This window comes from Grus americana, chromosome 4 (genome assembly GCF_028858705.1).
Source record: "Grus americana isolate bGruAme1 chromosome 4, bGruAme1.mat, whole genome shotgun sequence".
Lineage (NCBI taxonomy): Eukaryota > Metazoa > Chordata > Aves > Gruiformes > Gruidae > Grus > Grus americana.
In genome coordinates, this window is record NC_072855.1 from 58107790 (window position 1) to 58130280 (window position 22491).

At 47.2% G+C, this 22491-nt stretch overlaps 1 protein-coding gene across 2 annotated transcripts in view; it reads right to left on the minus strand.

Annotated features, from left to right (window-relative positions):
• Positions 1 to 10255, minus strand: part of ELOVL6 (ELOVL fatty acid elongase 6) — a 76622-nt gene extending 66367 nt beyond the window's left edge. Inside the window, exon 1 of one of the 2 annotated variants that reach the window (XM_054823834.1) lies at positions 9971 to 10255. In XM_054823834.1, coding sequence (XP_054679809.1) covers positions 9971 to 10059 — 89 coding nt within the window. In that variant the 5' untranslated portion in view covers positions 10060 to 10255. The remainder of the gene's footprint in view (positions 1 to 9970) is intronic. The other variant, XM_054823835.1, reaches the window with a different exon arrangement.
• Positions 10256 to 22491: the final 12236 nt, after the last annotated feature.

The following is a 22491-nucleotide window of genomic DNA, read 5'->3' on the forward strand; positions in this document are numbered from 1 at the left end:
CAAGGTATCCACAGAATTTCCTGCTAATAACCAACGCCTCTCTTGGTTGTGACCTGCAAAGACATGGGAAAGGAGCTGGATAACCAGCCCCCCCAGGGAGAACAAACAGGAAAAAAACCCAGGACTTTTACCTGCCTGGAGATTTCATATGTTGGAAACCACAAAATTCACATTAACGTTTACAGAGGACCTGCATTCAGCAGATGCGCAACAGGAGACTTAAGAGGGAAAATTCCCATTTAAAGCTAAAAGGAAAATTACATAAGGAAAAAGCCAGACTTTGTAAAGGTTTGTTAATAAACCCACTATCTGAATGGGACAGTGCAACAACTTTGGCATCCTGCTTTTGTTTATACTTAGGGGATTTTACTATCATCTTAAGTACCTCTTAATGGTTCTAAACAAAAAATAAAAGGAGAAAAAAAAAACAAGAAAAAGAAAACCAGACAATTTTATTAGCCAGAAGATCAGACTCCTCAATAATACAATTCCAGTGTTTCTACTGAGATGAACTTGGCCCATTATTTCTTCCCCTTAAAACATTAATTGGCACCCCCTGGGATTGCTCTTTCCCAGTGTATTTATACTATTGATGGCTCAAGACATTCAGGGCAGATATTTGTCCTTAATAATGCTCTTGACCAACATTAAGTTTTATGTACAGGGGTAACTGAGACCATCAGATATCAAAACCAAGCCATTCAATTTGAGGAGCTCATAATCATGGATGATGTCCAATTAATTTTTCACTGTTTGCAGACTTCATATGCTGAAACTAATTGCCAACAAATTTTAAAAATTCTATTTAAAAGTTATCATCAGAAGATGGTGAATAGTGTGACATTTTATTTGACTATTTGAAGGGCAGCTCCTTCCATAAATTTGCAATTAAGAATGGTCTGGACTTCTGCAGTTTAATCCCATGATATATTACAGGAGCTCTTCTTACTTCTCCGTTACCACAATTAAAGAGACAAACTTTACCCCACATCCTTGGCAAGAATGAAGTATTCTCCAGTGCTAGTACAAGTGTAAAGCTGCATAGTAATATTGTAGTACCATTATGTTTTCCATACTGTTTTAATGTACTTATATGGGTCTTACCACCTCAGGATCATCTCTGTGACATGGTAAAAACCAACTCTGAATATCCCCTAAAAGAATTGTTCCCCATTTTACAGCTGAGGAACGGATGCACATAGAGCAATTTTCAGAGATGACACAGGTCCCTGATTTCCATTGAAATCGTGGGACTCAGGCACTTTCCGAAGAGCTACGCCTGACTGATGCCTGACTCGTACAAGGTGGCTATGGCTGCATTCGGTTTGAAGTGAGGCTCCTCACGTCCTCAGAAATGTATTGATCATCATTCCCTTGCATGCCATGTAGTGCATAAACCACCACAGGTACTCTGCAAAGCCCAAAGTCCCCTGGCATCACGTAAACCATTGACTTGCATCACCCCTTCTTCTTCCCCACTCTGAATACCAGCTCTTCCCACAGGAGGCCAAGGACCGCTCAGCAGATGCAAGATCTGCCCATCATTTCATCATTTCATGGCATGTCTGTTCTGCAGGATCTGGATCCATTCTCTAGCAAACCAAGGTTGTGTTGGTTTTGGAGTCCTTCCACCTTGCTTGTGGTCCATAAGTAAGACTCGTGGCAATCAAAGGGTAAGATGTCCTCACAAAAGTCAACAAGACTTGCAATTGAAGGTTTGCAATAGAGCACATAATACAAGGCACCTGGTGAAAGGCAGTATCAGGTACTGTTGCTACTTTGGATCTGAAAGCAGTAATAACCACATTGGCAAACGCTGCACATTGAAGTGATGCAATTTTCTCCTTGAATTAGCCTGGGTGCAATCACAGGCAAACCCAGCGCCAGGGGATGCAACGCTGTGACATGAACAGGACCAGCATGGCTTGTAGTAGGTGTTCTGGGACACTTTGGTCAGGGATGGGGCACCACTGTGCTACACACTGTGTAGACACAGAGTAAACACAAAACCTATCTACTCCAACTTGGGACGAGGCTCAAATGGGCTGACAAAACGGTTGGCAAGAAAAAGAAGTATTGGGTAGCAGTACACAGGGAACGTGGTTGGTAACATAAATAGCTCACATGTTGATATAGTTTGAGTCAGTGAAAACTTTATTTTATATTTTATCCAATGCTAATTTACATTTAAAAATAATAATATGTTTTAATCTCTGCCCATTTCCATTAAAAGAAAATGCATCTAAACTCTCTTGATTAAACTTTCCCAAAAGTGTTTTACATCATCTTGCCTTGTGCAGTCCCTGTGAGCCCTGTACTACAAAATCATTCTCAAAGCTGCAGAAAGCTCCATAAACACTAATAAAAGTTTACCCTCAAAGCCAAAAAAGAAACCCCAGCTCTGTACCCTCCAAGGTCCCCAGCTCTGTACTGACAACACCTTTGAAGAGAAGGGTCTCTGCATTCCCCATCAGTCTGTGCCCCCTCCCAGGACCCCCAACACACCAGGGGTACCAGCCTGCCAGTCCTAACACAGTCATGAAGACAGAAATACTACTCCCTTTCCCTTACAAATTTTTCCCCCTTTTCATCTCTATATTTATTGCTAAGAGCAGATGAAAGGCAGCTGAAAAGGGCTTGGGATAGACTCTTGAGCAAGGGGCAGAGATTGCGCAATGACATAAAGGAAGAAAAAAGTACAAAACATCCTTTTATTCCCAGTACCACTATAGATGGCTGTGGAGAAGAGACCGATGGCAAACAGCGCATAAATTTGAGAGTTAAATACTCAGTCAGACCTTTCTCTGCTGAGACCAATGGGAACGTGACCACGTTTGACTTTTTAAGGAGCAGTAGATATACTGGACATGAGCGCTCACTGTGTTTTCAGCAGGGGGGTCAGGGAAAAGGCCAGTTATGTTAGGCATTGCAGAAAATGGAGTAATCGAGACCTCTAATCACGCAATGAGTTACATGCAGCGATCTCCTGCTTACCCTGAGCCCCATTAAAAGGCAACATCTACCAGCACGGAGTTCACTAAAAGATCTGTAGCCTGTCTACAGTGCTTCTCTTATCAGATTATGGACAGCCAGACTGCACCTGGTTGAGGGAGAAAGAGAATATGGAAGCTGTCCCCACATAAATTTTGTTCACTGCTTTTAAAGACTTTTTTTAAAGATTTCTAGGTTGCAAGGGACACACACACGTAGTGTCTGCCTCAGAAAAACTAAAAGGAAAAAAAAAATCCACCAACCTAAACAACAGTGGCTCGTCACAAAAGTATGATTAAAAATTGGCAATCCGGAAAGGAATGCCACTGCGGTGCCTAGGAAGAGCCCAGGAGCATGTGCAACCTGACAGCAAAACAGCAAGCAGCAACTCATGTGCCGTCATACAAACTGCTGTCTTCTTGACATGGGGCAATGACCTCGGCCAAAGATGCGCTTTGTGCTCAGACTGCCTTCACCAGGGGTGCGAAAGAGCCCGTGGAAGTTGATCTCAGGTTGCGCTTTTGCCAGGGTTGATCGAGTAGAGATGCTACCATGTAACCGCAAGGCCATCCACCTTGTGCTATTCGCCTGGTGCTGCCCCAACAGCCCTAACACCACATCCTTGTGCCACTACGGCTTGGCAGATGGGAAAGCTGGACCAGCGCACGGGGCCCCTCCTCCCACTGACTCTGCATGGATTTAACCAGAGAAGGACAAAGGTCTGTCTGTCTGTCTCTGCATGGGTGCCTGTATCCGCAAGCTAGCAGAAATAGCCACAGAGGTGAAAACACTGTCTTCCAAGGGAGAAAATTCCCTGCGATTCAAGAGGGCCAGGGAGTTTAGAGGAGGAAGGAGATAGCTGGGCACTCTGCACCCCAACCCCAGGGGAAATCAGCTTCTTCCCGTCGCTCCAGTGAGCACCCACAAAAAGCACCCTGACTCCGGGGGTTCATGCCACCACTTGCTAGTCAGCCCGTGCCTGTACAAACACCCCTCTGCTTTCAAAATGTATGCCTTGCTGAGGGTATGAGCTACTTTTTCAAAAGTGCCAAAATAATTCAGGATCCTACATCTCATCCCAAACCAAAATGCTCCTAAATGTCCATGTTCACTTTTGAAAATTATGGCAAATTCCTAAATGACTTCTTGCTCCGTTCTTACAAGTTTATTACTCCCACAAGCACATGGTGTTTCACAAAGTAGAAAAGATGCCTTCACTCTGAGAGGCTTAAAAATTAATGAAGCAACATGACGAGAGATGTGTTCATACCCTAGGGACAGGTTGAGCAAAAGGCCAATGTCTATGCTTCAGTGGTGGGCTGAATCCAGAAGACACCAATGTATTTATCTTCAGGATGACATTTCTGTCACACTACCTTTTTCTTTTCTTTTTTTTTCCCCCCCAAGCACACACACAGACAGAAAATACCCGAGCTCTGAAAGGACATGTTCTGTTATTCACCATACACTCTGTCCTTGTATTTTCAAGGAGCCAAAGCTCCAGGACACTCCAATCCATCGGCCTTTTGCTCAGAAAAGCCTGCAGGATGGAGAAAAGGCAAAGGAGCGGATATCCTCTAATCTCTGCAGCACCAAAGCTGCCGCGCACCGGTGGCCCTGTTAGCTTTATGGCCGGTTTGCACAAGAGAGCAGCAAAAAGCCCCTCTGGGGGATGAAATGTGGAGGTAGGCTAAATTCTTGGGCTGACTGAATTTTGCTTAAGTAAAACAGTCTCTCTGTGGTAAAAAGCAACTCATACATCTTCCCTTTGAGTCCTTGCTGCAGCACAGAGAGAAGGACAGGGTGACTGCAGCATCCCTTCCACATCCTTCACTGGCATTTAGCAAGAGCTCGGGGGGGAAAAAAAAAAAAAAAAAAAGAAGAGGAAAGAAGTAATTTACATCAGTTTTTGGCTGCCACGCACGTATGCCTGGAGAGATACACGCACAGCCTCTCACTCTTGATTTCTGCATGAGGTAAGAGTAGCTTAAGTGGATGAGGGAATCTTGTTCTGCATTTAGGAAACAAACCTGTCTAGGACGATGGTGCTTGTGTGAATTATTAAAAGGCAAGCGCATTTTCAAATCCAAATTAGCTGACCTCTGCTCTTCCACATCTACTTCCAGTTTTGATCAGAAAGAGAATCACAGCAAAGAATAAATTTCTCCCAGCAGTGGCTGCACTTTCTGCCTCTCACCACATAAAAGTTTCAGGTAACAAAAGGTTAAAAATAACTTCCTGCGGCAGGATGCTTTTTCAAATACACAAAAATTTATACTTATCTGAGGTTTACAAAGTTAATTTCAGAGTCCAGTTTGAGTTGCCAATGCCCTTTAAAGCCAAAAAATGCCAAGCTGCCCTTACGCAGTACTTCTCTCTCTACTGAAAGCTTATTAACGAAAACGGCCGCTTTCTGCGGCAGAGCCCCTCAGCACCTTTGGGGAATAACCAGCTCTGCTTTCATCCTGCCCGTCCTCCTCCGCTCCGACTCGGCTCCCGCTACTACCTGCGAGTGCGCTGCCAGCTGCCATGGGTTAAACCTTGGCTTTTCAGGGAGAAAAACAGGAGAGGAAAAAGCAAGGAGAGGCAGAAGAGAGGGGAGCGAGGGGAGCCTGCCCGAGGGCAGCGGCGCTAGGGGTAGGGATGGCCGGAGCTCTGCAGCAGCCAGCGGAGCAGCAGAGGAAAAGTTTCTGTGATTTTAGGCAAGCCCTCGCGTGACGTCATCTCGCCCAGATAATCTCGGCGCAGTCAGCACAGGCCTCCTGCCTCCCCATTGGCGAGCCCCTCGTCAGCAGACATCTGAAGATAATTATTATTGGCCAGACAATTATAACAGGAACAACTGTCACTTCGTGCTGATGCCCGAACCTGGTGCTCTGCAGCATGATGGAGAAGGACTCCGGCGGTCACCGCTCCGTCCGTGCATTTCTGTCACTTTTGCTTTCATAAGCACCGGCTGGTTTTTGCTACCTCACTGGCTGCAGCTGGGAATCAGGATCTCAGCGCTGCAACCTTTTTTGCGGTATGTCTGACTGACCTGTGAATTTTCTGCAAAAATAGTAAGGTATTTATTCACAAAAAATAAAGGACTAGAGCTGCATTAATTCTCATGCAGCAGTTTAAGGAAAACAAAAAATCCTCTGCAGATTATTTACTTAATCCCTGTTCCCTCTGAAGAAGTTTGGGAGGAGGTGCTGGGATTTGATTTGAGAAAAAAATTTAAGTAATTGTTTCAAAAACATTTGACTTAAGCCTTATCTTACTGAAATCAAACCTCCCATGGTCTGAGGATGGTAAGATCACAGCAACACTGTATCTTGCATCAAAAGCTACCTACCTGATGGCACTATACATAAACGCACATCAACAACAGCTTTCCCGCAACGTAAAGCGTAAGGAGTTTCATGAGACTGAATGGACTAGTTAGTTCTTTAACCTCCTCAAAAGCTGTCATTGCTTGTTTAGGGAAGACAACTAATCGGCAGCTCTCGCCCTCAGAGACCAGCAAGCTGCAGGTCTGTCTCTGCAGCCTGCAACCTCGCTCTGCCATTTGTGCCTCCCTGCGAGAGGACCAGGCAGTCCGGGGCTATACCATAAGGGCATGCATACACATAAAGCCAAGCATTCGGGGAGGCATGGAACCCATCAGCTTCTAAGTATCAGGGAACAGACTATTCGTTTTTCCTCTATGTCAAAACAGTAGCCTCTTTCCAGCGCTGCTAATCTAGGCCCAGGCTCTAAAGAGGTCCCAGCAGGATGCACACTGCAGGATGGGGGCCTCTCTAAAGTGAAGCAGGAACATCTGGCACAAAGCAAGGAGGACCTCATTCACTGCCGTTACACCTCTTCACTGTCAGACAGGCTCCACTCATGCCAGACTCAGAGGGAAGATTTCCAGGGGCAGATGGGACTGAGGAAACGAACCCTAGGATGGGGGTGTGCTGAAGAAAAGCCTGGGTGCCAGCGATCGGTGAGTGCAGAGGACACGCACTTGCCGCAGGGAGCGATGGAGCTTGGAGCAGGCTGGGAGGACAGAGGCAAAGGAGGGGCGAGCCTTGGCTGAACAGAACCAGCCACTTCATTCCTTGCACCATGATCCATCCAGACCAACCACACCGGGATCTACGGGTATGCCGCTACCCCTAGGCTTTGTGTTCAAGCTTTTCCAGCTTTGGGCTTACACAGTTATAATTAAAAGGGCTTGTCAGTGCTTTAACCAGCTCAGAACCCAGAGGATATGTAAAGGGATTCATGTCCTGCCTCAAACTGGGCTACGTCTTCATATGCAACCTGGTCAGACTCCAAAGATGCTTCTCAAAATCCAAAAGACAGGGTCAACTCCTTAGAGCCACTTAATCCCCCATAAAACCCTACAGCCTTTTTTTTTTTTGCCTTATAAGGTATCAATAAGCATTTCTGAGATGGAAGTAAAATAACTAATGCCACACCTACAGAATGTGTTTACCTCCATGTTAGGCATTGTAATAGTATTGCAACCTAATTTAAATGGCAATTACAGTATAAAATCCTGCCACGGTCCTTCCTGAAGCAAGTTCACTTAGTCCACCTTCCTGCCCAAAGAACGAACAACCGTGTTTATCCCTACAAACTACTACTTAACAACCTCATCTTAGGATGCTCTTGCGTTAATGATGTATACATCAAGGCTACGCCTACAAAGTCAAGAAACCACATACTGTGACTGATGTGTGCGTAAGTAAACCTATCATGTCATCCTGATATAAAGTAGAAAAGCCTTCTTTTATGGCCCTTAGCTGCTGCATTTTACCAGTTACGCTCCCCCGCAAAATTCAAGTGCTGGCACAGGATCTGTTTCGTTAAGCGAGTGAATTTCCTGAAGATAAAAACACACAGTTTAACCTGAAACTCAGAACTGTCTTCAGCAACATTTTCAGGAAAAGCCTGCCACAATAGAGACCTCAGTGGGCACGGCTCCGTTGTGTTTCCAGAAATGTTCCTGGGCCACAAGCAGATCACTCTCCTCCTCTACTTCCATGTGAATCAAAGGTATTAATTCATTAGTTCCCTTAGAGAGGGCAAAACTAGACTGAAAAGTGTGTGCACACGGATCATCGTGTCTCTTTAGCTGTACAGCAGCAGCGTAAAACTGACAGTCTCCTTCTTTGAGCCTGGGAAGTGGGAGCCTGGCGTTACGGGAGTCCCAGCTGGCGACCTCTGCAGCACATGAGACTGCCAGGGAGATTTTAATAACACTGCTCAGCATTTATATAGTACCCGACATCTTTGAGGAAGGCAAACATTACCTAAGTCATCAAAGCGCCTCATGAGAGCATTTTAGCATTACTATCCCCCACCCCCCCGGTCCTTCCCTACTGGGGAAACTGAGGCCTAGGAGAGGTTATGTAATGTTCCCAAGGTCATGTCATGAAGAGCAGGAAAGCTGAGAAGACGACACAGGAGTCCTGATTCCTAGCCATGTTCTTTAATCTAAACTGCATCTCTCCTGCGTTATTTGGCTATCGTATACACTCAGGTATCACCACCTCCATCCTCTTTTACCAGTTTGTCCTATTCTGATGACAATTTTCTTCCAGAACATGGACAAAATGGGAAGCATCCAACACTCCCAGCCCACGAATATCTATGTGGTCTCCTTTCTCCTGAAACATGAGTGACACTAGGCACCCCTCAAGAGCTAATGAGCTTACCTGCAGGAGAACAGAGGGAGACATACACATATTTAAATGGTCATTTGAATTATATTGCACTTAAAAGTCCCCAGACGAGTCACTGGAGGATTCTAGCAAGTCCCTGTCTGAGATCCACCTACGATCTGGGACCATTCTACCTTGCAAATGTAAGGACCAAAGCTTGGACACAGAGACAGTCCTATCCTGCCATCATCATGTGAGGGTGGCATGGGGAAGGTCCTCACTCGGGAGGTACGGGGATGAGGGACTCTGAGAGGGCAGACGGCAGTGCTGAGGGAAGGAGGGCACGCAAGCAATGGGAAAGTCAGGGGTAAGCTAAGGAGAAAGAACATGGGAGCAGCAGAAAGGGCAAGACTGGGCATCGGGCAAGGGTGGCCGGGGACGGTGCAGCAGAGAGGCACAGGTGAGTGCGGGCAAGGCACGAACACAAGGCCCGTGCAGGCGGACAAAGCCAGGGCGAGGACTGGGCAGAAGGTGTGGGCAGGCGTGATGGAGAGCGGGATCCCGGCCCCGAGGGCAGCTCAGGGTACCCGTGGGAAGGGGCTGGGGCAGCTGGGGTGCTCCTTCCACCCCCGCTTCCACGCGCCCGGGACCGGGGATGCCCCCGGGGCAGTGCGAGGCAGCGAAGAGGCTCCCGGCACAGCGCTGCCCTTCGGCGGGCAAGGCAGGGTGCGTGCGTGTGTCCGTGTGCGTGTCCGCGAGGCTCCGTCTCGCCGCGGCCCGGGAAGCCCCCACGGGTCTCTGCGCAGCCCCCCGGCACGACGGGTCCCGCCGCGGCTCGGCTCGCCCCGGCACCCCGGCCGCACGCACACGCCGGGAAAGTTAATAGCCGCACGGCTGCAAATGAAGTTTAATTAGGAGCTGGGGGAGGGGAGAGGGAAGGAAAAGGGGCTCCGCGGGGAGCGCAGGCACACGCGCAACTTGTTTTGCCGGGATGGAGGCAGGCCGAGGGCAGACGGGGGCACGTGTGCGGCTCTGCGCCGCCGGGCCAGCGGAGGGCCGGGGCACGGCGGGAGGGGGCGGTGGCGGGGCTCGGGGCCCGCACCGCACCGCACCTTGCAGCCGGCGGGGTGCCCCGGCTTTGCGTAACCCGGCGGGGCGGCCCCCGCCAGGGCGCGCAGGTAGCGCCGGCGGCAGCGCCCGTGTGCCCGCGCACGGCGGCGCAGAGCCGCGCCGCACCGCACCGCACCGCGCCGGCCGGGCGCCCACAGCGCGCACCCGGATGGGCTCAGCGCCTCCCCGCCGATCCGGGCGGGCGGGCGGCGGGGCCCGGGGGCGGCACTCACCAGTTCTCCTGCATCCACTGGATGGCCGCATGCTCGTTGAACTGCTTCTCGAATTCGTATTCCTGCAAAGTCAACACTGACATGTTCATTGGCCCGGTGGCTGCGGAGCCGCTCCCCGCGCCGAAATGCTGCCTGCCGCCGCCTCGGGAGCCGGGCCCCTGCGCGCCCGCCGCCAGAGAGCCCCCGCCTCTGGCCTGGCCCGCCCCGCCTCAGCGGTACCCCGGGTTTAGCATAGCTCCGCTCCCCTCCGCGCCTCTCCTCCCGGGCCCGCCGGTCTCCTCCTCTTCTGCGGCCGCCGCGCAGCGCCCGGGGGCGGCGCGGTCTTAGTGCCCGCCCGCCGCCACCGCCCGGGACGCCCGCCCCCCGCCGCCCCCCCTCCGCCGCACCTCGCACATCCCGCGCCGCTCCCCGGAGGAGGACGGGGCCGCTCCGCACCGGAGCTGCGCTCCGGCCTGGCACGGAGGAAACCCTCCCCAGGCCGTCAGAAATAACTACAAAAATAGGAAGCCCCCACCCCTGTGTTGAATTGCTACCGCAGCGCCTTGCCGCCCTCCCCGGCCACTCGGGAAATAAAGCACAAGCTGAGGTTTAGCCAGAAAAGCAAACGCATACAGACCCCCGAAAAACCTAACACACACACACCCTCGCCCCCGCATTTCCTTTTTGCATTTAAATTCAATATGCACCTGCTGTGACTGCCGACCCCCATCGTGCGTGGAGGCTGTGTCCCCACTGCCCGGCCAGGCCCCGGGGCTGCAGCTGGGCATCCCCACGCGGGGAGCACTGCCCTGCAGACAGGCAGCCCCAGGCTCCCCGCTGTGCACACACACGCTGCTGGATGTTATCCTATGGATGGGGCTGGTGCAGCACGGGGCAGAGACCCCGAGTGTAACTGTCACCTGCGCAGCTCCTCTCGCAGTAGGGCACACGGCGCTTAATTTTGCCTTCCCGTCTCATCTGCCACATGCTGATGTCTCCTGCTGAGTTCCTCCGACTCCGGCAGCACCCTGGACGTGCTTTACAGTACGAGCTGGGCTAAAATAGCGGTCCCAGCTTGCAGTCTGAAGGCAGGAAGAGCACAGCTTTCATGTCACGAAAGCCAGCCATAAATGAGCAGATCGGGCACAGGTCAGCGGGCTCTTGACTCTCATGGACTTCAGTTCTCATTGACATGGGGGAAAAAAAAAAAGTGAGCCCTCAAGTTGTGGGACATCAGCAGCTAACCAGTCTGATGTTCCTGCTTGCATTTTGACTATTGTGCTCTTCAGAGTCATGTTTTTCAGCTTTTTTCTTCTTTTTCTTGACAATTAGAACTTTTTTTCCTAATGAGGGCTGAGTTTCTCACATTGTCATCTGACCGGCAGTTTTAAGCACAACGCCAAACACCACATTGCTCACAGTGCACACTGCAAGGCGGTGCTAAATCATTATTTATTACTATTGCACCCAGAGGCCCTCAACAGGTCAAGGTCCCGTAGTCCTTTTCTCCAAGAGGTTACTGTCTGTATAGACAAGACGAAGGGGAAGAGAAACTGTCCAAGTCTAGCTTTCCAGATGGAGAAGCTCGGAGAGCTGCAGGGGTTTTCAAAACTGCTTCGCATCAGCTTTCTATGGCCACTGAACTGGCTGATGAAGTGGTGTCTGGGCAAAGCTGACTTTGTTTGCACTCCTGCTCCAAAAGATCTGGCCCTAAAGGTGCGTGTTAGTCTTCCAAATCTGCACCGGTGAGCAGTTTCAGTGGATGAGGACCCAAAGGCAGATGGGGGAAAATGGATGGAGAAGTCTCCAGCGCAGCCACAGACAACATTGTGTGGCTGGATGATGCACGGGGTGAAGGGCTCCTTGCAGCTGCAGTGCTTGGGCTCTGAGCCACGGGACTGCTCCTTGCCATCGTGCCGGAGGATAAATACTGCCCCACAGCAGGTATCTGCCTGTGTCCCCTGCTCCTCTGCCAGACACGTTTCCTGTCGGATTATACACAGATGTGCCACCCCCAGCTGAAATATCTCCTGGTGGTGCCCTCACCTCATCATGCATCCGCACTTGCTCCTTTAAAGGCTTCAGGTGATATTGCTCATCCATCTGAACAGTATCTTTAACACAGAGATGGGGACAAATTAATGTGTGATACAACAAATGCTGGTGTATGTCAACGCTCTTTGGTTGAAAATGGCTAGGAAATAAACAAGGAAATCTAGACACCAATCTTGAGAGAGTATTTGTGTGTAAAAAGTATTTACTCCTATGAGTGGCAAAATATTTTTTCTGTCTGTGGAGTTGTTGCAGAGAGACAGTTACCAGAATTTGATTTTTTTTTTGGGGGGGGGGCAGGGAGGGGAAATATCAATATCCCTTTTTTTGCATCTCTGAACTATTTTGGATTAGAAACTTGGGTGGCTTAATGGCTTATCCCATCTAATTATTTCATGACTATCATCTGGTGGGTTGAAATTTATGGTCTGGGAGTTTCTTTCCCCCAGACAACAGTTGTTCAGAACAGAACTCCCCCAAATGCAAAGTTTCCAGAGTGCATGGATGGACTTTAGAAACCTTGAAGCGGCAGATTAGCCAGAAGGTCTGAGATCTGCTCCCTTACACTGGCGGCTTCCTAAAGTCGGTGCGAGAGCTGGTGAGGTGCACAGGATGAAGCTGAAGGTTATAATATGCTATGGCAAGGTCTGCTCTAGGGTTAGGACAGCCACGGGGCTTCAGATGAGGTTGACTATTGGCCCCAGGGTTTCTGTCTAGAAATATCTACCCTGGGAGCCCTGCTGCTGTCCGGACTTGCAAAGCATCCGCGTGGCGTTCAGCGCTCGCTCAGGAGTGCTGACTGCGCAAGGCATCATGAGGCAGAAGTTAGGTCCCAGCAATGCTTAAAAATCAGCTGTAACAGTTTCAGGAAATACAGTAACAGCCTTGAACCACTAAACCCTACTAGGATTCATAGGAGTCTCAAGAGCTCACCAGGGATTTCTCCATGCTGTCTATAGCTCACAGGACGTCTACACAGGCTACACAATCTGCCATGAATCCTTCTTCCCTTCCTGTCCCGGTCTCATGGAGGCTACCTGAAAATTCCCCCCTAGCACCTGACTATCTGCAAGTTAATGTCAAAGCTCGGGGTCACTTACAAAATCTGTGTGGACAATGGAACAATGTATAAAATCTTCTTGGCCTTGAGGCTTTTGTAAGCCCTGCTTCTCGTTGCTTATATCAATTGCAGTCAAGAACAGTAAACAAAAACATATAGTCTATTTTAAGGGGAAATAACTTTTATGTAACCATTTTTGAAGTAATTTAATTAATTCTCACATAAAAGCAGGAACTTGAAGTGAAAGTTGTAAATACCTTTCAGGAAGAAGGATATGGGGAGAATGATAAAGTTTGAAGAGTTAGAGAACACAACCTTAGTCCCTCTGCGCACATTCATGTGCATGCCTTTATTATTTTTTTTTTCTATGGGGTGCCCATCTTGTTCAGTAAGTGGGTAGTTATTGAGCGTCACTTTTTATTCCCCTTATATAGCATGTCTCCTAAGGCTGTATAGAAGGCACAGCAGCTAAATGCTGCATTTTATACCAGATAGACATTAAGGCCATCTCCATTTTACCCAAGACCCTTTGGTTGAATAATGCAAGCAGGTTCATTCAGGATTTACAAAGAACTGTCTAATAAAGTCGAGCACTTTACCATTATAATTCCTGTTACTAAGCAAATACTTTTTCCTCCCTGTCACAGTGTTAATTTATTGCAAAAACCATTAGGCTTCTATTGCTGTAAGGACTAATTTTGAATAGTTTGTCGAACTGATGTGTAACTAAGTCTCAACTAAACTCTTAGCAGCTGCTGGGAAATGAGATGCTATATTGCTGACAAGTCAACATAAGGTATAGTAAGTGGCAATGAGAGTTGACATTGTGATTTAAACATAACATCAATTACTAAAACAAAAACTTGAAGGAGGCCTGTGTGCTTGAAAGCTTTTTTTTCCAGCTGTATCAATTAATGCATTAAAGGATTTAATCTCTCTGACTGTGATTTTGCCATTCTTGAAAGCAAAGCGACATACAAATAATGGAAGCCATGGAAAACTGGGTTCTCCTGTATACCCCATAATCTAGAAACAATTAAGTGGTGCCCTTGGATAAGATAATGGGAGGTGGAATGAAGAATGAATAAGGGACCTCCCTAGGACTACTAGCTCATTCTGACCGGTCCTAACAAAAAGAAAGGTTTCATCAAGTGCCAGAGAATAAAGAAAAAAATGACCAAGGGATGTTTATGGGCAGCCCAAGTCTACCTGGCGAGTCAGGCCTGCAAATCAGGTTAGTGTGTGCCACTGCGTTACGCCTGGACTCAACCACAGACAGCTGGGAAGCTGCTTGGACAGATGCCGCGGTGAGCAAACCCTACAAATAAATTGTTGTACTCAGGAAGTGTCAGTTCATAATAAATCAACAGCAAGCACTAATCAGAATTAAAATGCTATAAGGGAATTTAAAGCAGAATTATTGTGTCACCTTTCAGGTCTATAAAATAAACTATGTCTCAACGTACTCTCATTCCGTTGTGCTAGAGTACCCAGGGGCTTCAGCTTGATCACGCACATAAAAGTCACCCGTGTGCTCTGAAACCACCTAGATCTAAGCTCTTCTGCGATATTTTTAATGCAGCTCAGGCCAGTTTCAACAGAAATGACAATGGGCAGTAGCAAGCTGCAGAGTGCACCGCAGGGGCCAGGGAGCAGCTCCAGGGTGCAGCCTTTGTGGGTAGCTCAGACGGAAATCTGCCTCTCCTCGTTGTCGGGACTATGGCTTAGATTGGCTCGATAAAAGCTGTGGTTGTAAGCGGGGTAACTGTATCTTTGTCTTCACACAGTTCATCTCCTCACCGTCTCTCGGTATTTTCTTCACAGACATAAGAAGCAGAAGCGTTTTGCGATTCGTGCTGAAGCTCTAAGCCATGGTTTGTGGCAAGAAGTGGAAAATCTCTGTGGTTTTGAAGCTCACGAAGTCTTGTGCATAAAATGCAATCCAACAGCAAGACCTCCCTCATGATAGCCATTTCCATACACATCACAGAATTTGAATTTCCTATCTTTCAGTACACTAGTAGCAGTTCTAAGCATATCCCAGATGGTATTCATTCATAGGCAAAAGGCAGGATTATTTTCCTACATTATCTGCCAGTACATCTGCAGACCTGTGGAGTGCTTCATGACTAAAAGCCGGGGAGAGCATGACATTGACAGTGTACTTCCTTCCCTACAACATTGGCTTGGACGATATCAGTAAATCTGAGAGAAAATACATTGACTTTCATTGCTGAGAGGTCAATAAAAATAATCTGTTTTTTAAGGGAAGGAGGCGAGACAGAGAAGCAAAAGGCAAAAAGTTCAAAGATGGGCACGTGAGTTTGGAGCTGGATGCCTACACTGAACCACCTAAGTTTGCATGCTGAGGTCACACTAAAAGTCTATGGTAGAAGTTGGAATAAGAATCAGGTTTTATGGTGTTTGATGGTGATCCATGTATTTCCCTCACATTCCTACATATTACTTTTTAATTGAATTAGGTTAAAATGGGAAAGGTGGTTGAAACAATGGTGTCTGTGCAATCACGTTCTAAAGGCCAACTTAATTTTACGTTGCAGTACAAAAAAGCCACTGCTTTAAGTGATTAGTGCTGTTATTACAGATTTTGATTTATGCGTGGTTATGCGCATATTTTGAGTGATGAGTGGAGAGATACAAAGATAACCACAAGTGTGTGTACTTCAACCTTAACTTCCCATGTTTTTTAATACTTTGAATTTCTTGAAAGCCTGTTTCTATGTATTTCACGATCTCGGAAAGCAAGCAAAAAGCTGACAGGCCCTTTGATTAAGTGGCTGCAGAGCGAAATACTGGGCACCCTGAAAATCTTGTGGTTGGGTTTTTCTCTTCACGGTTTCAGCCTCTAGCATGGAGCTTGCTTGCCAACTGCAATTAGGAAAGTGTCATCAAGCAGGCTTGGACTCTTCCCCTGCTTCTTCTCTGTGCAGGTTTAGCTGCTTCCAGAGCCAGTATAACTGATACTGCTATCTCTCCTGAAGAAATCAGTTCACTCCCTTCCTTAAAAAGAACTGATATGCAACAGTGGTATTGCCAAATGGCTCATAGGCTCTACCCCAGCTGTCACAGCTCGCAGTACATACAGATCGTGATTCTGCTGCAGGGTTTTGTGCTGTATCTTGCAGTGGCCCTGGAAATTCCTACTGACCTCAGCAGGGATGAGATGTGATGGCACACTTGCAGTCTGAGGCAATGGAGCCAGGGATGGCGTTTGGAGATAGTGCTCAGTCCACCTGCTGCCCATTCGAAGATGAAAGCCATCACTTGGGCTCCTTCAGCAGGAAGGCAATAACAAGATTGTTTCCTGTTAATTGTCACTTAACTATTACGGTTAAGATTACTATTACTTACCACTGTTATTAAATCAAATGTGAATGTGCTACACAAATCCCATGCATAGATTATTTAAATGAAGGACAGGACTCAGTCATCAGTTATGCTGCACAATCTCCCTGCTGCTGACGAGATCATACAGGTACGCACAAAGGCTCACTGATTGGAAAGGGAAAAAAGAAGGTCTTGCTCTTCCCTGTAACAATGTAACATTTACCCATAAAAATATTGATTGTATTCTATTTTAGGGATTTACCAAAAAAAAAAAAAAAAGATGCCTAGGCTGCATCTGCAAAACTGAAAATGGGAAATGATTGCTGAGCTTTTCTCTTGTTCTTTTGCTTCATCAGTTGGACTAATCCTGCAGTCAGTGATGAAGGGGGTACAAAAGCTGAGTAAATCTTTACAGTCACCTGCTTTAAAACCTTTAGCTTTTCATAGCAAAGTCACTTGCTCCATGCCATCTGGAATCTGTGCAGAAATAGTCTATAAAAGAACTTTAGTTTGCAATTTAGAGTTGCATGTGCTTCAGAGTACAAGAAAGAAAAGTTGTACAGAAAAGTAGTTGCACAAAGAATCTGTTTTTAAAGGGCTGCCTTTAATTTTTAAACACATCTTTGAACATCTTCTGGACAACACAGGTATGTTTTGACCTCAGAAGTGTTTTTTGTTGGCATAAAAAAAAAGCTCTATGTTAGCATTAGATCAAATACATGAAGAAATAAGAACAAATTAAGATAATAAAACTATCAGGATTTTTGTAGGAAGTCAGTAGGGTCAAGGGGAAACTTTTGTACCCAGCTGTAGATTCAATCTGCTGTTACTGTTTCAGAGGTACGGGGAAGTCTGTGGGTAGGTTCTGCCACTGATACCCAGTCCTAGTAGTACCCCATCTCCCAGGTGGTTTTATCAGTGTGGCTGGAGCTGAGGACTCTGACATTAGTCACTTTGGTCTCAACCCATTTTCAGAGACGGCTGGCTGATAGTGCCACTTGAGATGTCCTCCAGTATCCCTCCTGGCCTCCAGAAGCCAGCAGCCTAAACTGTGTGTCCTGTCTGCCAGCCCCAGGGATGTGCTGGATACCCTAGCCCACCTACCCATGGAAGAAGACCCCTGAAGTTGGGTACATGACCAAGCCTGTGTGCCACAAGCTGCATTCCAAAAGAGGAGCCACAGGCATGACTTTTCTGGAGGCTGCTGATCATTTGGACGATGAATGCTATTTGGGGAGTATTCCAAAAGAACAGGACATTCTGCTCTCCATGCTCCAACTCATTGCCACATTAGCAGGCAGCGACTGCCTGGGTGGAAGGGCTGAGCCAGCCTGGTTGCCACAGAAGGGGAGTTTCTGCTGCCTGCTCTCCTGTTGGTCCTGCACTGCCCCTGCTTCCCCACCCCTGGCACTCCCCTGACCCCTCCGTCAGCTGACTCAGCTCACTACAGTGGGTGGGTAAGTCACCTAAAAAAAAAAAAAAAAAGGTCAATAGCTCATGTAGTGAACTGCATTGGCTCCCTGGAGGGTCAGGTCAGGCTCATGGAGGGGGCGAGTAGGGCGGCTGGTGGCGGAGCTGGAGCTGGGAAGCCCCTTTGCAGATTCTCTTGAAAGGGCCGAGTCAGCAGGCTGCAGTGACCAACTCTTGCAACAGTGAGCTTGGCCCAGGGGCTGCGGGATGGGCAGGGGAAGAAAGACCACCTGCTACGTACGGCAAGGGTGCTAAAACGTGAAGTGTTGATTCTCTTTGGGGTTTAGATATCCCTGCACAGACAGGTTGTTTCTCAGCTTCAGCTATCTGCTTGTTTTGATCTTGTTTTACTGCTTCAGTGGTCATCTATCTACCAATCTGTAAATTGGGAAATGCATATTGCTACAGCCAGGTGCTGTCCAAGGATAAGCCAGCAGCAGTGCAAGCTTACAGCAGAAGCAACTTCTTACTAATAGGAGCAGAGTGCTTGAAACAGGTTAACCCTAGGCCAGCTATTCTGATCAGAAAGAGGCAAGTTCAGGTTTGCCTGGTTGACTTGCACTTGATGTGGGAGAGGGCTCCGTTTGAAGTGATCTCAGTTTGGAAATTACGGGTTTCAGAGTTCTGGTGCTAGGGGTTAAGCCATAAGTTGTCACATGGACATAAGGTAGGATGTGAACATATCTGTTTGAGTATTATTGAATATGAAAAAAAGGGTGATAAAATCTGGAAGTATTATTTTGTCAGCATTTTTTAAAGGTGCAGATATTGGGAAAGATCTTTCCAGGGTTAAGAATTGCCTTCACATAGGAAGATAGAGAAATATACCACTGTCTTTGATCCCATACTCCTTTTCCCTGTCATTTCCCTCTCCCTCTTCCAGGACAATCCAAAGAAGAGAGATGAGTTTTCTGGCACACTCATATGATTATTGAAGGAAGGTTTGAATACGCAGAGGTCAGATATGATCACTGATCACCACGAGGACCTGACCAAAGGAAGATTCTTTGCATTTCCATCCAGGGCTCTTTGCTAGCTTCCTTAGGAAGGATGGTGAATCAATGCATTTCTTATCTGAGCACCTCATCTGTTCAAACCAATGCCCAGGAGACAGGAAATTTCATCACCTGCTTCATATGTGTATAATTTGTGTCACCAGAAACTCATGGCTTCAGTTCCAAAGGTCAAGTGCCTAATCTCAACAGAAATCAACAGAATATTTGTTGGACTTCAGTCAGGCTCCAGACACAGACACGCACAAACACAATTTATGGTTATACCACAAAACTGTGAACTTAAAAGATTTTTATTCATTGAGCCTAAATGGGTCCATGGCAGAATTTCCAAGATGCTTCTGACAAGTCACTTCTTTGCTTCAGTTTTTCTCTGAAGAGCAAAACTAACAACTCTCCCATCACAGCAGATACAGTGAGACTAAATTCATTATTGTTAAAAGTTTGGAGAGCCTTAGAAGGAAAGTTTTATTTTACGTACAAAACATAATTATTACGTTGCTTATCTGCTACATACGTTGTCCATAAAATTAAAATGTGTCATATTAATACTGTTAATAGTATATAAACACCTGTCTGTGATTTGTGGTCATCAGTGAAGAAAGATCTAGATGCCATAGTGCTGTAAGCTAGGTGTTGATCACTGTCATGTTGTATAATAGGAGGATTGCACTTGCCGTAATGATCTGCTGAGACAAATAGAGAAAACTCAAGTGTGCTTTTAATTACGCCGCAGAGGGAGAGCCCTGACTGGGGAAAATGCAGAGCTAAAATGAGCAATGGGAGGTTTTGTAGGAAGAAGGGCTCCCTGAGCTCTCTGTCGTACAAGGAGGGCACATCTACTGATTTGTACCTCCCCGAAGAGCATACATCAGTTCCCCTGCACACGCTGGCTCAAAAGGGGCGATGCTCTTCCTCTGCTTTGACTCCTTTGAAATGCTGTACAGTCTAATGGAGGGGAAGGGGGCAGAGCAGTCCCAGGTTAGAGAGGAAAGATCTCTGTGCCCTCCCTCTCAGTCCCACAGCTCACAGGTGGGCTAGGCACAACAACTACAAAAAATTATCGTCTTACAAGTTAGAGCTGCCTGGTCACCAGGCAGCTCCCAAATTAGTGGAAGTGTTTTATAAATAAAGAACAAGGGTATCATATAAGTGGGAAGAAATGGTAAGCCTCGCTTGTTACCTCAAGGAAACCTGCTTGACGCACATATCCAACATAAGGTCAAATGTAGCGCTGCCAAAAAGCACCGTTCTGGCTGTGCTAGCTTCCTTTCACCTGCCTAGACCAGGCTCAGGTGCCAAAAGCAGATGCTGCCCCTCTTTTGAAAGTGGCAGGGACCAGTGTGTTTTTAAAGGAGAACCCCAGCTCCTTTTAGGGTGCAGCTGGGGTCAGCAGGAGCCAGCCCTGCTAGTTGCTGGGGGTCCTCTGCTCCCAGGAGCATCCTCCTGCTGCTGCTGCCCCAGCTCCCCACTTCTGCTGGGTGGCTGTGCCCTCTGGTGGAACCTGCGTTTTGGACATTTCAGGGTAAGGACCAGACCCCAAACCAGGCTTGGGCAAAGGTGCCAGTCAGTGCTAAAGTCCAAGTCAGCCATCCACAGCTTCCCCCCCGCCCTGCTCCCACCAGTGTCTGCCCCTTAGGGCTGGCTAGGCTGTGCTTCCCCAGGCTGCTGCTTCAGGGATGGGGCCGGTGGCGGCTCTGCCACGCGGGCTTTAAAGTCCCCGTCGGTTGCAATGGTGTCTCTGTTGGATGTGGAATGGTCACTGGATAAACCCTGGGGCAGGCACCCGAGCTCCAATGCCCTGCTCCCAGGTGAGTTTTAGGCACAGAGTACAGAAACACTCGACTGAGGGTTTAATTAATTCCTGCAGTCTGCACAGCAATTTCCAGCCTGCTAGCGCACTTTCTTCCTCTGTGCCCACTCCATCTCTCTCGTGCGCCGAACAGAGGGAAGGTAAGCACCAGTCTTGGGACTGGGAAACCCCAGTAAGTGGGTCCTGCTGCTGAGCTAGCTCGTAGTGTTGCTTCCTCCTTGATTTGGCAGGGACAATCAAGACTGTTGCACCGGGAGGTATTTTGGAGTTTGGCTCCGTAAGATGCAGACTGTGGGAGGCTTTTGTCAAGGCTTCACTGGATGTTTAAGCCATGCTGAGTTCGTTACTCAGTACCATCTTTTGTACCATCCTGAGTATTGTTAGGTACTTGCAAGCTATTTCCTTCTGTGCAGAGAAACACAGCTCATACGAGTTAAAAGAAGTAGGTACAGAAAATATGGTGCTCTGCCCATGGGGATTATTTATAAACCTTAGGGGAATGAACCCGGTGAAATGTATCCTACTGAAGAATGTCCTACTATGTTATGTCGGAAGAGGTGGTGCAAGATGGATAAAGGTACTTCATGAAACTCATTTGCTAATAAGAGACAGATTTGGGTAAGAGTCAGAATTACTGGGGTAGATTTTTACTGAGAGGTAACCACTTTAGCTGTGTGGAAGTTAGTGGACGGCTGGTCCAGGTCTGCTACGAACTCCATCACCGTTTTTTCCTCTGCTGCCAGCAATGTAGGGAAGAACTCTATTTCACCTTCACATCCCATGCAAACATCCCAAATCATGTTTTCGTTAAATGGTTTTGCAAAGACCTCCTAGAGACTAAAATGAATAATAAAACGCGTTACTGGCTGCTTCTCTCAGAGATCCCTTTATTGACGCATGTGATCTGCATTTTGGGGATGGTTTCTGCTCTCACTTGCAAGAAAGGGTGTGGGATCACCTTGAATTTACCTTAGAATAGTTTAGTATTTTCAAGTATTTTCAATTTCCCTCAGTAGGGAAATTGTGTTCCATAAAAGTTAATATTCATGCACACACACAATTACTATGGTCTACGCATAGTGATGGGAGAGCTTTTGATCCACTTGCAGACTGATACTGGAAAATCCTCCCATATGAATAGCATTCTGGCATTTATAAACGAAAGCCTCCAGACTGACTTGCCATGGACAGTCTAAAGTGTCCCCTCAGGAGCCCCGAAGGAGGTGCTATATGTGCCCATACCTAGATAAACAGACCTTGTAGCTTATCAGGCCCACAGCTTATGTAGGTCACAGTCGCTGTTTCACTCAGGTAAATAAGAAGTACAGACATATTTTTTCCATATTTGTTCTTCAGTCCTCTGATAATAGCAGTCTTTTAGGATTTTTTTTTCTTGGTGGTTTTCTTCTACAGACTTTCCTGATTCATTTCATTTCCTGATTTAGTGGCCTGAAATGTGTCACCTCTCAATTTGCCCAAAATTAGGAAGCCTTGATCTTGGAATAGTTGAGGGAATAAAGATGACAAACAGCACTACACACTGTATAGAATAAATTATTACTTCAAAAATCTAATAAAATAATAAAAAAACCCCAACCAAATACCAAACAGAGCAGAAAGCAATCACATCTTTCTACCCATCTGCACACACATGCCCCAGAACCTTTCAACCGCACTTGGCATTTTGTACTTCTACACCACAAATTTTTCTAAGCACATTGGCCTAAATACATCCCTGCTGTAACTCCAGTGACATTAATGACGGGCTTTCACAAGGGCTACATTT